Source organism: Sceloporus occidentalis, unplaced genomic scaffold (assembly GCF_023333645.1).
Source record: "Sceloporus occidentalis isolate IW3139 unplaced genomic scaffold, rSceOcc1.0.p SCAF_22, whole genome shotgun sequence".
Lineage (NCBI taxonomy): Eukaryota > Metazoa > Chordata > Lepidosauria > Squamata > Phrynosomatidae > Sceloporus > Sceloporus occidentalis.
The window spans coordinates 9,076,918-9,091,414 of NW_028317002.1; the positions used below are offsets into that span (position 1 = coordinate 9,076,918).

At 39.2% G+C, this 14,497-nt stretch overlaps 1 protein-coding gene across 2 annotated transcripts in view; it reads right to left on the reverse strand.

The window, feature by feature from the left end:
- LOC149300973 (double C2-like domain-containing protein beta) overlaps positions 1 to 14,497 on the reverse strand; it is a 216,649-nt gene that overhangs the window by 135,037 nt on the left and 67,115 nt on the right. For both annotated transcript variants that reach the window (XM_089484551.1, XM_089484550.1), the window contains exon 2: positions 3,190 to 3,269. In XM_089484551.1, coding sequence (XP_089340677.1) covers positions 3,190 to 3,269 — 80 coding nt within the window. The remainder of the gene's footprint in view (positions 1 to 3,189; positions 3,270 to 14,497) is intronic.

Sequence of the window (14,497 nt, forward strand, 5' to 3'; positions counted from 1 at the left end):
CAGTTATCAGATAGTAATCGATTATGTAATAAAAATCTTTAAAAAAAAAAATTAAAATGTTTTTTTTCTTTTTGATTGTATGACCTGGATGACCTCTCTCTCTCTCTCTCTGATAGAGGTCATTGTTGTGAGGGGTCATCCAGTGTCTGTCATAACGATCAGATCACTATTGACCAATAGGAGTGACCCTCTCATCAACATTCCAGTCCAGGTTGGAAACTGCTGCAGAGTCTGAAGCATCTGACAAGAAAGCACTTTTGACTTCCAGGGCAGTGCTGTTGAAGACATGTTTTGTTTTTATTTTTTTTACTTTTTGTTATTATTTTTCTTACTATATAAATGCTGGTGTTCCATAGGAGCACATGATTGATTGCACTTTAGATCATTTAACAGAAGCTACAGAATGCAGCACTGAAGGTGTTAACACTGCACAATCGCTCTCATGGAGGGATTGTGTAGCAGGAGAGGGCAGGGACAGCCCGACAATGGAGCCGAGTGGGGCAACCGCTCCAGGCGGCACTTTTCCGCCCCAAGCCCTTTTTTTTTTTTTTTTTTTTTTAAAGCGAAAGAGAGAGAAATGGGCGCTCAGTGGTTTTCGCTTACCAAGCTGTCAGTACCCGCTCGGCGCCCCTCTCTCCTCTGCGGCGAGTCTTCCTGTTCCTATGAAGATTTCCGGCGCTCAGCATTACAAGCCGGCACCGAGACCGAACAGGGAGACTCGCCGCAGGACTGCTGAAAGGTAAGTACAAGGGGGGGGCAGGGACGGAGGGAGAGGAAGGGTAGATAAGGGGGGGCGGCATTTTAAAATTCGCCCCAGGCGGCATTTTGCCTTGGGCCGGCCCTGGGAGAGGGTCAGGACTAGTTGAAAATAGTTGTGGGACCAAGCCATGAACAATGCTGAGGTGGGAAATACCCTGCCTATCGCAACTGTGGTTAACCCTGCACGATCATTCTCATGGGCTGCAATCATGCAGCATATTGCAAGAAGTATGACCTTAAGTATAATATGCACCCCTTTTTCAGGACACTTGAAAGAGGGGTAAATTGCGTATTATACCCAAGATTGATGTTATGCCTTTAGAGAGCAAAATAAAATATATGAAATGTGGCTCCAGCTATATAATTATGTGGACCAATAGACTAATTTAGTTTGGCAGTAGATTCAAATTTGGATTATCCAGTACATTCAGTGGTCCTCTAGCTCCAAAGATATGTCCTACCGAGAGTGGTTTGTATTTATACAAGTGCTCAATACTTTCAATGCCATTTCAGCCATTTAAATGGCCTCAGCTGCAACAAGGTATAAGAAAGAGTTGCAAATCACAGAAGGATAATTTATTCTTTATAAAAGATATTGGCATGGGGCCTGAGCCCTGGAAGTTTTGTAGTACTTGCCTTTGTGTGACATGGGTAGGCAGTACTTTCTGGAAATTGTTTTGAAGATTGCATTGGGGGTGTTTAGTACGTGTTTAGAAGACTACTGAAGCATGAGAGGCATGTATCAACAGCGCAGGTGATACCCTTGAGGAAAAAGCCATAATATTACGGTTAATTATACTGATGTATTGTTGTTGTTGATGATGATGTGTTTGAGCATTTCCCTGATGGTAAGTTTCCTCAAGAAGATCCATTAAAGAGAGTGAATGTATTAATTAATACATTATGATACTTGTTTAGTTGGTGTGTAACTTTTTGGGCATATATCTAGTGATAGATGGACGATACTTTTGTTCCCACTAAAAGGAAATCGAGCCCTCTTCCTTAATGGAAAAATCAGAAAATGCATGATATGTAGTATGCATGACACATAAAATTGTGATGAAAGACAGAAGCAAGGCAGACTAATTGATGTGACACCACTAGTTGCCCATATGGAATCGTCTTTATTATGCATATAGATGCAATCATAATTTGTAAGCCACTGGGAACGTGCCAAAAACAACTCTAGGTAAGAATCATCACATGAACATATGAACTACATGAGGCGCAAGAAAAAAGGATGTCATAAAAGATTGTGTTGAAATTGTACAAGCGGAACCACTAGTCAGTAAGATTGGGGGGACTAGAAAAGTTTTAATTGTTGGCCAAGCTGCCCCCCTACACAAGAGTCAGGACAGCTTTGCACAAAAGAAGTTAGCTTGTAAACAGTTTTTTTTTGTACAAAGATGGAAGTCCACAGCAGTCACAGACAATGCTGTAATTAAGATATTAATACTATTGTTATTTCCAGTAAAACTAATTGACTGGAATGTAGACTTGTGGTGTGTAGATAAAGAGGGTAGAATTTAAAGTAGTTTTGGGAATTCCAGATTTGGATTCTAATGATCTGGAGAAAAATACTCAGATTACTCAATAGATTCAATGCTGGAGATTAAGCTATGACATGTAATTGAACTGTTATACACCCATAGATTCTAAAAATGAAATGAAAACTCTCTCTCTTTTTTTATATTTCTATCAATAGTAATAGATTTAGCTCCTGCTTTGAATCCAACATAATGTGCCCTAAGACTAGTTCGATAGATTGACACTGCTAAGTAATTGTGGTTTTTATTTCGATAGACAGTATTCTAGTGATTGCTGTGCTGATTTACCATGTGCTGGTGTACCAAAATTCATCTGGACTGCTAACAGAGAATACAAAACATCTAACAAACAAACATGAAATTTTCATAGTTGGTACCAATGAACTACAAGTGCTTGCGCTCCCAAGGTGGCAGTACTGCACAAAAGACATTATTTCATTGTATAGCCGATCAGATTTATTGTGCATATAGAGCACTTACCATCTGTCTCTGTAAGATCTGAAGCTTGTCATATATCATTGACATAGACAAATATAGAACGGGAAATGCATGGATCAAGGCCTTGTCTTCTAGGTTGCCATGGTGACTCTAGTAATAAACCCTACCCTATATAAACAGCATTATAACAATATAAAATCACATCATCACATTACAGATCATATTAAGATATGATAGAAGGAAAAAAATAATTGTTAAAAAGTGGAAAGCTAAATCAGAGAATTCTATGTGACATGTGACACTGTACAAACATCAAGGCAACAGCCTAGTTGCATTACATGTTACATCCATTTCCTGCAGTAAGCTTTGTGTGAGGGTTAATTGAGGCCTCTGTCCTAGGGATAGCTAATAATTAATGCTGAATGTAAGCCAGACTGGAACCTACCTTGGCTTTATTGATTGTACAGTGCAGAGCATTGTTTTCTTGATCGTACAGCAAGCTAAAATCCAGTGTCCCCAGGGTGGCTGAGAAAGACAAGAAAACATAATTATCTTTGGCCACAAAACTATTATTTTGTACTTAATAGTGTACATAAAACAAACGCACTTGGCAAGAACAGATCTGTCTGGAAACCAAAGCAGCTACACAGGATTTTGAAAAAAGATGTCAAGCTCAGATCGACAGCCACTGAAATATGAATACAGAATGGCTTTCTAAAATTCACAGGAAAAATAAACACTGTAAATTATTTATAGGAGCTCTGTGAAAGTGCTGTAAAGAAATGATCCCCATGAAAACTGGAAAAAATGAGTCTAAATAACCTGATATCAATTTCCTACTGCTTTCGTGAATTCAAGGCGATAATAATAAAGCCCAGTTTGGTATTAACAGTGGTTCTGTACCTAGTTGAGAAATTAATGCACTAAAGGTAGTGCAATCCTTAGTCACAGCGGAGGTCTGTGCAGCCACCAGCACAGACTTCAACGCTATTGATTCCTCCTTTGCAGTTTAAATGCCTCCTGATGCTGAGCTCAGGGATATTACATCATATTTTGGTATTTGGCAAATGTGCCGAAATGTGAAAATGCTAAAAGATGTCTATGCTATTGGCTGCACTGACTTCCACCATGCCTTGCCTAGATATCTGTGCCAGGGTTGGCTTTTCATACTACTACTACAGTTAATACACACATACAAATACCTGCTTGGGAATAAACCCTAAAAGGTGATAATTGGGCAATTGGAATCCAAATGTGAAAAAAATTTAATAAGGAACAGGGGTTACATCATGTAAACATATAAATACATCATATTAAGATGCATTTTTTTGGTATTGCTATCAGTGCTGGGTGCCAAAGAGTAAATTAACCTTCTTCAAGTCTTTATTTGAAACAATACAACATGTACAAAATATAGAATGGAGAGCAATCCATATGCATTGCAAGTATGATTTATTTGAAAAATCATATATATATCATTTACCAAAGAACATAAGCAGTCATATGCAGCCTACATTTCCTTGCTTTAGTTGATAGTCAGAACATGATCTGCCTGACATTTCTAATCTTCTATCTATCCATCAGCATATCGCTTTCACTTACAAACAATATTCGCTCCGTGGTTGGGTCTAATACCAGAAAATTGGATGCTGTATCTATATATCTTGAAGTTAAACAATTACAGTTTTACAGATGTGGTATAACAGAGGTGAATAGGGGGTATGAGCTTATTATCTTGATGCTTACATTTGTATTACACATTTTTGGGATAATCAATATTGCTTTCCAGAGAAGATTGCTTATAGTCTAATTGAGGGGGTTATTTGTTTGAGACTGCTCATGTCTGGTAATGGAGGGGTTAATTGTCCTAAGATGCTCATTTCTGGTAATGAAGAGGTTAATTGTCTGAGACTGTGAATGTCTAGTGTTGTCTCATAGTCAGACTTTGAGGTCTGATTATAAGACGACCCCGATTATAAGATGAGGGGTATTTTTCAGAGCATTTGCTCTGAAAAATACCTTGTCTTATAATCGAGCAAATACGGTAATTTCTATAATATGAAATGTATTTTATGTGATGGTGTGTGTGTGTGATATATATATATATATATATATATATATACATATATATATATATATATATATATAATACAACAGCTTATCCTTATAGCATGCATAGTGCTAAAAATACAATCAGTGGCGCATTTCCCTTATCACCAGTAAATTACATGGCTCTGAAAGACCAGCAGTTAGATTGTAGTATAGTGGTTGTGGCAAGACACAAGGTAGTTATACTGAATCAGCATGGTCTCTTCCAGGCAGAAATGTCAATGCAGACAGGAGTTTCCAGATGTTCTGCCCAAGCTTTTTTGAAGGAGCACAAGGAAACAGGCAATGTTGAGGATCATAGATGCAGTGCTTGGCCAAGGAAACATAGTGCAGCAAATGAAAGACACGTTATGCTTCTCTTTGCATCAGCTTAGCAGTGGCAGAAAGCCTTAGGACCCAGGTACAGAAAAGAAAAGATGTAAGTAGTATCACAATACTAAATCATTTATTAAATAACATGAAGAATCCAACTGATTGCTTAACGTGTTTCGCGCTGAACATATCGCTTACTCATTTAAGCTCCTAGCTTATGAGTAAGCGCTAAGTTTAGAGCGAAATTTAATTTTGTTGACTATACACATTTTGTTGTCCTGCATTGCCAAAGAGCTGTACTTTGTGACACAGATTCTCTTTAATTACCAGTGACAATTCTCCTGTGGAAATTGGCGAAACGCATAGAGAAAGACACTAGACTTGAAGACTCCGCTTTGTTTACCGGATGGTCATTGGACTATTTAATATTTGAAACTTTGATGCACAGCTCTCCATGTTGTGCCACTACCAACTGTAAGTGCATCCTGATTTCTTAAAGCGTTTTATTCAAAGATACTGCACCATTGTAGTCCATTTTCTTGCAGATTTTAAGAAGCCATTAAAAAGAAATTTTAACTGAATTCTCTGATGGGTCCGATTTACCAAGTTTGTGTGTGAGTCAATTTCATATCACACATCACACAATTTGGTTTTAACATATTGCGCTAATATAGTTTTTTTATTTTTTCCCCTTAGTACATGCGCTCCAATGGTTTGGTGATTTATATTTTTACACCCTGAGGAGGAGTGTTTTATGGTAGCTGCAGTCATTTGGAAAGTACTTTATATTTATATTTATCAATTTATTCACTTCTTCACGTGAAAATTAGGTTCTCATACACATTTTTTTCACATAGAATATTTGTTTAATGTTTAGTAAGGTCAGCAGTAAGCATTGCATTTTTTCCAAAGTTTGCACCTAATCAGAAGATATTTCTCTATATAGCCACTAGGAGGTTTAGACTAACAATGTCTTTAGGGAGCATTTACACCCTGACTAGATCATTTATGTGCCTTTTATGGGCTTTTTATGAAATATCTATCAGGATGTACATTGCTCATTAAGCTGTCTGTCAAATGTGTTCTGCTTGTTTATTACAAGGTAGATCACTCCTAAGATTATTATTATTATTATTATTAAGCCATTAGGTTACACTGCAAAATAAGAGTTGCTAATGACAAAACCTTTGTCATCATTATGTGGTCTGGAAACTGTGTTATCTCTTATTTATTAGACTATATCACATCCAAGACAAACATCTAAACCTATTTTAGATGCACCCTAAGCTGCATGGTGCTAGTCACCTCCTATATCTACATGTTTAGAACCATTAACTGGTTAATGCAGATTGTAAAATGGTTACAAGACAGTAAACCTTGTCATTCCGTTAGGATGGTGGAAAATCCATTTTACTTTGTAAAAAATTAGATGATGTATTTTCTTCCTTCTAAAGCTTGCTGAAACAATTCGAGTTCTTTATTATTTTGCCTCAAACCAAAAAAGAGCATAGATAACTGTAAAAAGTTTCAGGCAAAAGAAATGGCCCGTGGTACTTTGCAGAGGTTAGTTTGTTCCCCTGAGGCATGTTTCTTTGTGGCTGCCTTATTTTGAGCATTCTAGGCATGGTTTAAGGCAATTAATCATTCTGTTTTCATCACCCAAAGAAAGACTTGTTGCTGTGTTTCAACCAGCCATAAATTAAAGTGAAAGCTCAGAATGGTTATGTTTTTCACAGAAATCTCATGGTCAGTGATCAATTTCAGTTTAATGTATTCTGTGCCTGTAGTGTAGGCACACTTATAAACTTATAAAGAAGGTGAATTGTGTGTAATCAAAAAATTCTCTGTTTGGCAATTATAACGTTTATCTCCTTGTAACTCCACTAACAAAGAATGTATATTAAAGTACTTTGTAAATACGATAAACCAAATATTACAAAAATCAAAAAATAAGTAAAAAAAAATATTGTAAAAATGCACACAATTAATAGATCCCGGTAAAATTCTATCTGCCCCACCAGGGGTTAATATATCAACAGGAGAAAAACAGGGCAATAAACATAAAAATAAAGATAGTAATAATTAAACTCACCACTAGGTAAGCTGTGCCTGGCCAGGCAGGCGCCAAAAAAACCTTGCAACTTTTACAGCTGAAGAAGTGCTTTCCACGAAACGCGTCGTATTTTTATAGTTACTTTAGCGCTGTCTGAGTTTTTTTGTGTCTTTATAGGTTTTCCCTATTTTGTGGAGAGTCTATTATCATCAAGACCAGCTGCTTTGCTTTAATTGTTGGTTGCTATCTATTTTTTATTTAAGCCCATTTTTTCTTTCTTTATCTATATGGTCTGCAAATATTATTGACACCGTTTATTTCACATATTATTATTACACTACATTTATTTACAGTACATTTATTTGTGAATGGCTTTTCTAAATTAATTTTTGTTTTTAGATGGACAAAGATAACAAAAGTGAAAAAACCTCCAGTCCTTAATAGGTTAAACATACTTTTATATTGTAAGCTGTAACACATTAAATGTAATACATTAAATGTATTTCTATTATTATCCTGTAGCTCTAAAATTGTGTTTAAGGTTTGCTAACAGTACCAGATAATTTGATATATGAGGCACATTTTTTCTGCATTGGTTTTTTTTTTTTACCACATTTTTTTATATTTCTGTGACTTCATGTAAAAAAAAAAAAACATTTTATAGCAAAAGGAGATCTTAAGTGTTCCTTCAACATAACTGCAAAAATTTTAACTTACTATACCAAAACAGTTTATATAAATGAATTAGCAATGCCTCTAGCCCAGCTAACAAAAATATGTTCCTGAAATATCTGTCAAAAATTATTTTTTTTAAAATCACCCCCTGGGTACTTTCATTCATCATCATCATCATGTTGCATTTTAACAATTAGCAAGTAGCCAAAAGGCTAGAACACCAACATGTATGTATGTATGTATAGACCATTAATCACTTGGGCTGCATACAAAAATTATCATGGGGATATTCTGAACACTTGGTAATTTTCAACATAAATGAGAGGCCAAGTACGTGCTGCAAAGCATGCACCCAACAGATCTGATTAGCTATTATTGCTAATTTTGTTTTTCTTTAATGGCAGAAAGGCCATTTTGCACTAATCGGATAAAACAAGTAATTGGTTTAAAACGACACATCAGGCCATCTATTTTATGCACAGCATAGACGTCACCCTGTCTTACAGGCTAATTTTAAAGCTACGGATGGGGAGAATAGCTCTGCGCATTAAGGACGGCAATAAACTTGTGTTGCCTTCACCAGGTTAACATATCCTTATATTATTTAATGTTTATATTTTGTTATTCTAATTTATTTATGCTAGTTCCAATCCATCATATCCTTACATGTTAATGCCCTTCCTTCAATATTCCTTAGCTCACCTTTCCTGGTCCTCTCCTGCAATACATATACTAGTGTGGCTGGTCCATCCTTAACAGTTGCACTTTTACCTATTGTGTAATACACCCTTACTCCCTCTAGATTGTAAACTCATTTGAGCAGGGCCTGCCTTACCTGTTGTTATTATGTTATATACTACTTGTTATGTCTACCGATTGTACAGAGCTATGGGATATGCTGGCACTATATAAAACAATAAATAATAATAATAATCTGCCTTCACCAAGGGCAGTTCATGAAAATTGTTCATTTCCCATAACCCCCAAGAAATACTGTACTGAAATCCTAAAGTCAACACAAGTAGAATGTTGTCACATGCCTCCTGTGTTCCATCTGCGTTGTTTTAGCAGACTGAACCTAAGCATTTTGACAAGCAATGTGTCTTAAAGAAATAATGTCCCATCTCCCTCCTTGTAGTACACATTATTGGAAGAGATGTGACTTAAATAGATTGTGTTCCATCTCTTTCCTTTATTGTGGACTAGAAGATTCTTGTTAAGTCAATAGCCTGTAGTTTATCTGAGTGATTGCCTCCTCCGACCAGACCGGTTGCATTTCTGCAGCCAGCCACAACTGTTTGGACAAATGTGACATCAAGCAGGCTGACCAACAGGGATTAAGACATTACATCGATTGCCATTTATAGAGGATAAAGGATATTTATGTATGCCAGGGGGCTGTGCAGATATAGACACTCCAAATAGTGCATAGTGGAAGAGGAAACAGCCCTTCACTTGTTCTGGCAGTGCCCATCTGTTCAGGCTTTGTTGAGAGCCCTGGAGCTGGAGTTCAATGACTCTATTGAGAAAACATATCTTTCCTAGCACTCTGCAATTTATGGACTTTTGCAATTAACACACGTGTGAGCGCCATTGATGATCCTTGTCGTCTAATGTGCTGTGTAAAGGACACCTTGTGGTTTGTCTGGAACTGCTTGGTGTTGAGGAGGAAGTGTGTCACCGTAGCAAGATCATCCACAGCTTTATTAGGGACTACTCTCTAGATGAAGAGGACTAGTCCTACTTCCTTCCTGGCCCACTCTCATTAATCCCCTTGTTTACCTCCACCTTTCCCCAAACTCACACCCCTCACCCATCCAAGTGACAACAGTGGATTTGTAATAGTACACAGTTTTACTATATTTTGAGCTTTCTGCATACTTTCATGTGCAAGAACCCTTCCACATGTTTACTTAGCGCAAGAACCCTTCCAAACTTTTGCCTTCATGTGCAGTCATGTGGACAGGGCTCTGAGAGAAACTACAAATATCTTGCATTTACTGACCCCCCTCTGTGGGATCCCAACATGGGACAAGTTCCTTACAATTGGTACACATCCTGGTTTTACTTGGATGTTATAAAGTTTGTGAGGGAACACTAACTTTAGAGAGTTAAACCAATCTTCCACTATGGTGATCTACACTCACTGGCCACTTTATTAGGTACACCTTGCTAGTACCGGGTTGGACCCCCCTTTGCCCTCAGAACTGCCTTTATTCTTTGTGGCATACTTTCTACAAGGTGCTGGAAACATTCCTCAGAGGTTTTAGTCCATATGGACATGATATCACACAGTTGCTGCAGATTTGTCGGCTGCACATCCATGATGCAAATCTCCTGTCCCACCACATCACCAAATTGCTTTATTGGATTGAGATCTGGTGACTGTGGAGGTCATTGGAGATGATTTGAGTTTTGTGACATTGTTTATTATCCTGCTGGAAGGACCCATCAGAAGATGGGTACAGTGTGGTCATAAAGGAATGGACATGGTCAGAGACAATACTCAGGTAAGCTGTCGCATTTAAACAATGCTCAATTGGTACTAAGGGGCCCAAAATGTGCCAAGAAAATGTCCCCCACACCATTACACTACCACCAGCCTGGATTCCAGCTTTCATGTTGTTTACGCTGCCATCTGAATGTAGCAGCTGGAATCGAGACTCATCAGACCAGGTAAGGTTCTTCTAGTCTTTCATTGTCCACCTTTGGTGAGCCTGTGCGAATTGTAGCCTCAGTTTCCTGTTCTTAACTGATAGGAGTAGCACCTGGTGTGGTCTTCTGCTGCTGTAGCCCTTCTGCTTCAAGGTTCAACATGTGCGTTCAGAGATGGTATACTGCATACCTTGGTTGTAACGAATGGTTATTTGAGTTACTGTTGCCTTTCTGTCTTCTCGAACCTGTCTACCTATTCACCTCTGACATCAACAAGGCATTTTTGTTCACAAAACTGCCGATCACTGGATATTTTTTCCTTTTTGGGACCATTCTCTGTAAACCCTGGTTTGCAGAGATGGTTGTGCGTGAAGATCCCAGTAGATCAGGAGTTTCTGAAATACTCAGACCAGCCTGTTTGGTATCAACAACCATGCCACGTTCAAAGTTACTTAAATGTTCCTCCTCATCCTCGGTTTGAACTTCAGCAAGTTGCCTTGACCACGTCTACATGACTAAATACATTGAGTTGCTGCCATGTGATTGGCTGATTAGCTATTTGTGTTAACAAGCAATTGAACAGGTGTACCTAATAAAGTGGCCAGTGAGTGTATAAGCTTATCAGATCCAAGGACACAATGGAACAGATTCCAGGGCTCCCCAATGCCACAGCAGAAACTGTTTGGATCAATGTGTTATTAAACTGTCATCCCCGGTTTATCTGCGCAGACGGCTGTCCAGTGCAGTGGCCCTTGGAGAGGCTTTTCACTGCACCTCCATGTGGCAGACACGTACCAGGCGGTGCAAAACCAAATCCAAGATGGCCACCTGGTACAGTGGGGGGGCTCTCCGTGCATACGTGAACCGCCAATTAAAGCATCATAATCATTCCCTTTTCACCCCCTCTCCAATTGCATGGCAGGTGGGGTTATCTTAACTAGGGCTCTTTAAATCCTACAGTAGGTTTCATCTTTGCTAAGTATGCTTTGTGGTTTGCCAGGAACTGCCTGATCCTGAGTAGAGGACAGGTCATAGTCTGAGACTATCACAATATGACACTCAGCTTGCTGAAAGGCTAATCCATCATTGCTTGAGTCCAGCCCTACCAGCCCTCTATCTTTTGGGCCCCTCAGTCTTTGGACTTTTGTAATATATTGTAACCCTTTCCAACAAATTCCCCCATCCATCCTCGGGTACTGTTCCACTATTTTTTTCAACCCCTGTTTGTCTTTACTCATCTAATGATTATTGTTGATTATTTCTGGTGTACTGTCTCTATTATTGATATTGATGTACACTAATACTATCTCTGTATATACTTGATTAAGCTACTGATGTTTGTATTCTGTACTGCATATGATGCAACAGCAAGATGACAGTTCCAACATACAGCAAAACAGAAAATAGCAGGGTCAATGTTATGTTATTACCTAAGTGAAAAGAAAAAGAAAATAAGTATGACTAATATGTTGAATAGAGGCATGAGAATAAAGATTGGAGATGTATTGGGACTCCTGACCATTACATCAACAGAGACTTTTTCGACATAAGCGTGTATTGGCATGTCCCCTTTAGCATACAATGACATTGTAGTCAAATCCAACAAATGTGCTACTGTAGCTCAAATTGCTGGAAAAGTTAATGCTGGTTCTGATAGAAAGGTATCATATATATATATATATATATATATATATATATCAGGGTGCCCATGCTGACCTCTGTCCACTGCTGAGAGTGCCTACAATGGGCACGTGAGCATAAGAACTGGACCACTGATCAGTGGAAGAAGGTGGCCTGGTCTGATAAACACATTTTCTTTTACATCACACGGATGTTCAGGTGCGTGTGCGTCGCTTACCTGGAGAACACATGGCACCAGGATGCATCCATGGTGGCCCCACCTTGCCTTACAGGACTTAAATGAATTGATGCTAGCGTCTTGGTGGCAGATACCACAGTTCACCTTCAGAAGTATACTGGAGTCCATGCCTTAATGGGTCAAGGCTGTATTGGCAGTAAAAGGAGGACCTACACAATATTAGGCAGGTGGTCATAATGTTATGGCTGATCACTGTATTTAGTTCTGCGGGACCCGCATCCCAATGCAGTCCTCTAAAAAACTTGCGGGCACAGGTGGTCTTGCTGGTGTTGTGGGCGGGAACCTGTACCTGTGGGTCCAGATAATCCTGCGAAGTCCCGCAAGGCTGCCTTCATGCTGCTCCCTCACAGCATCTCTTCTCTTGCTCCGCCCAGGAACACAGCGGAGTCACGTGATTTTACATCACTTCCTGTGCCTCCTCTGTGTTCCTGGGCGGAACAAGAGAAGAGAAGTTGTGAGGGAGCAAATGAAAGGCAGCCTTGCGGGACCGCGCAGGAAATCTGCAGCTCAGGTAAGGGGGTGGGCGTGATTGACCATGTATGTGGTGACAGCGGGCGGGATTGGACACACACATGTTGCAGGAGCAGAACACACATTGCGGGAGCTGGCGGGATTGGACACACAATCAGCGGGATCGGGATTAAGAAAACAGCCCCACGCAGGGCTCTAGCATAAACTCCCAATCCTTGCATACCATGGTAAGACTAAGTAGTATGGTTTGTGATCAGGTAATTAGCAGTTTTCTTTTATATCAACTTTCTATGAATTAATATTGTTACACTGTTTCAAATTTTAATCTTGTTTATTTATAAGCAAATTGCTTTACGGACATGCAAATAACTTGTCTATTTAAATATATTAATATGGATTGGTTCTACATCCCTTGTTAACGCTATTTAAGAATCTATATATGCCCATTTCCAGTATTGGTCACCAATCGATATGATTTCCTTGTCAATGCTATTTAACAGTCAATGCTCTTGTTAACAGTTTTTAAACAAGCAAACCATTATAGAATAGAACAATGTGACACATTTCTGTGTTGGTTTCTTAATGTAATATGTAAACGTCATCTGAACAGCAGTATCTGTATCTATAAAATTCAGTGACTCACGATGACAAATGATACTATTTTTGTAAATCGACTATAAAATATACAGTTTTCTTTATAGAAAATACAAGGAATCGTTGCCATCTTAGAGCAAATAGCCAACTTTGTTGTTGCTGATGCTGGCATTAGGGCTGCAACTAACGATTATTTTCATAATCGATTAGTTGGCCGATTATTTTTTCGATTAATCGGATAAAAAAAATGAATGTACATTTTTCATTTATTTAAAATAATGTAATAAACAAATTATATTAAATACAAACAGCATAATAAAAAAAAACTTTGATAAAATGCATTTCTTGCCTTTATTTCGCAACCAGCCCCCCCCAATTTATGCATGTTTGAGCCCAGGCTTGCCACGCTGCCTCCCAGACGTGCCACGCTGCCTCCCACATATGCCACTCCACGCTGCCCCCCACATATACCACTCCACGCTGCCTCCCACATATGCCACTCCACGCTGCCTCCCACATATGCCACTCCACGCTACCTCCCATATATACCACTCCACGCTGCCTCCCACATATGCCACTCCACGCTGCCTCCCACATGTCACTCCACTCTACCCCCACATATGCCACTGTGCCTGATACACCTTATACCCCGATACACCACTCCATCCTCCCCAGACATGCCACACTGCCTCCCAGACATGCCACACTGCCCTCCCCACATATGCCACTCCACTCTACCCCCAGATAAGCCACTCCACTCTACCCCCAGATATGCCACTGTGGCCCCAGATCTGCCTTATACACCCTGATACACCACTCTGTCCTCCCCAGACATGCCACACTGCCCTCCCCACATATGCCTTATATACCCTATATGCCTTATACCCCCAGATATGTCACTCCGTCCTCCCCAGATATGCCTTATACCCCCCAGATATCTCATAGTCCCCTCATAGAGTCACAGACCATACTTTTATAAATAAGTACTGGGTTAATCTTCACTGC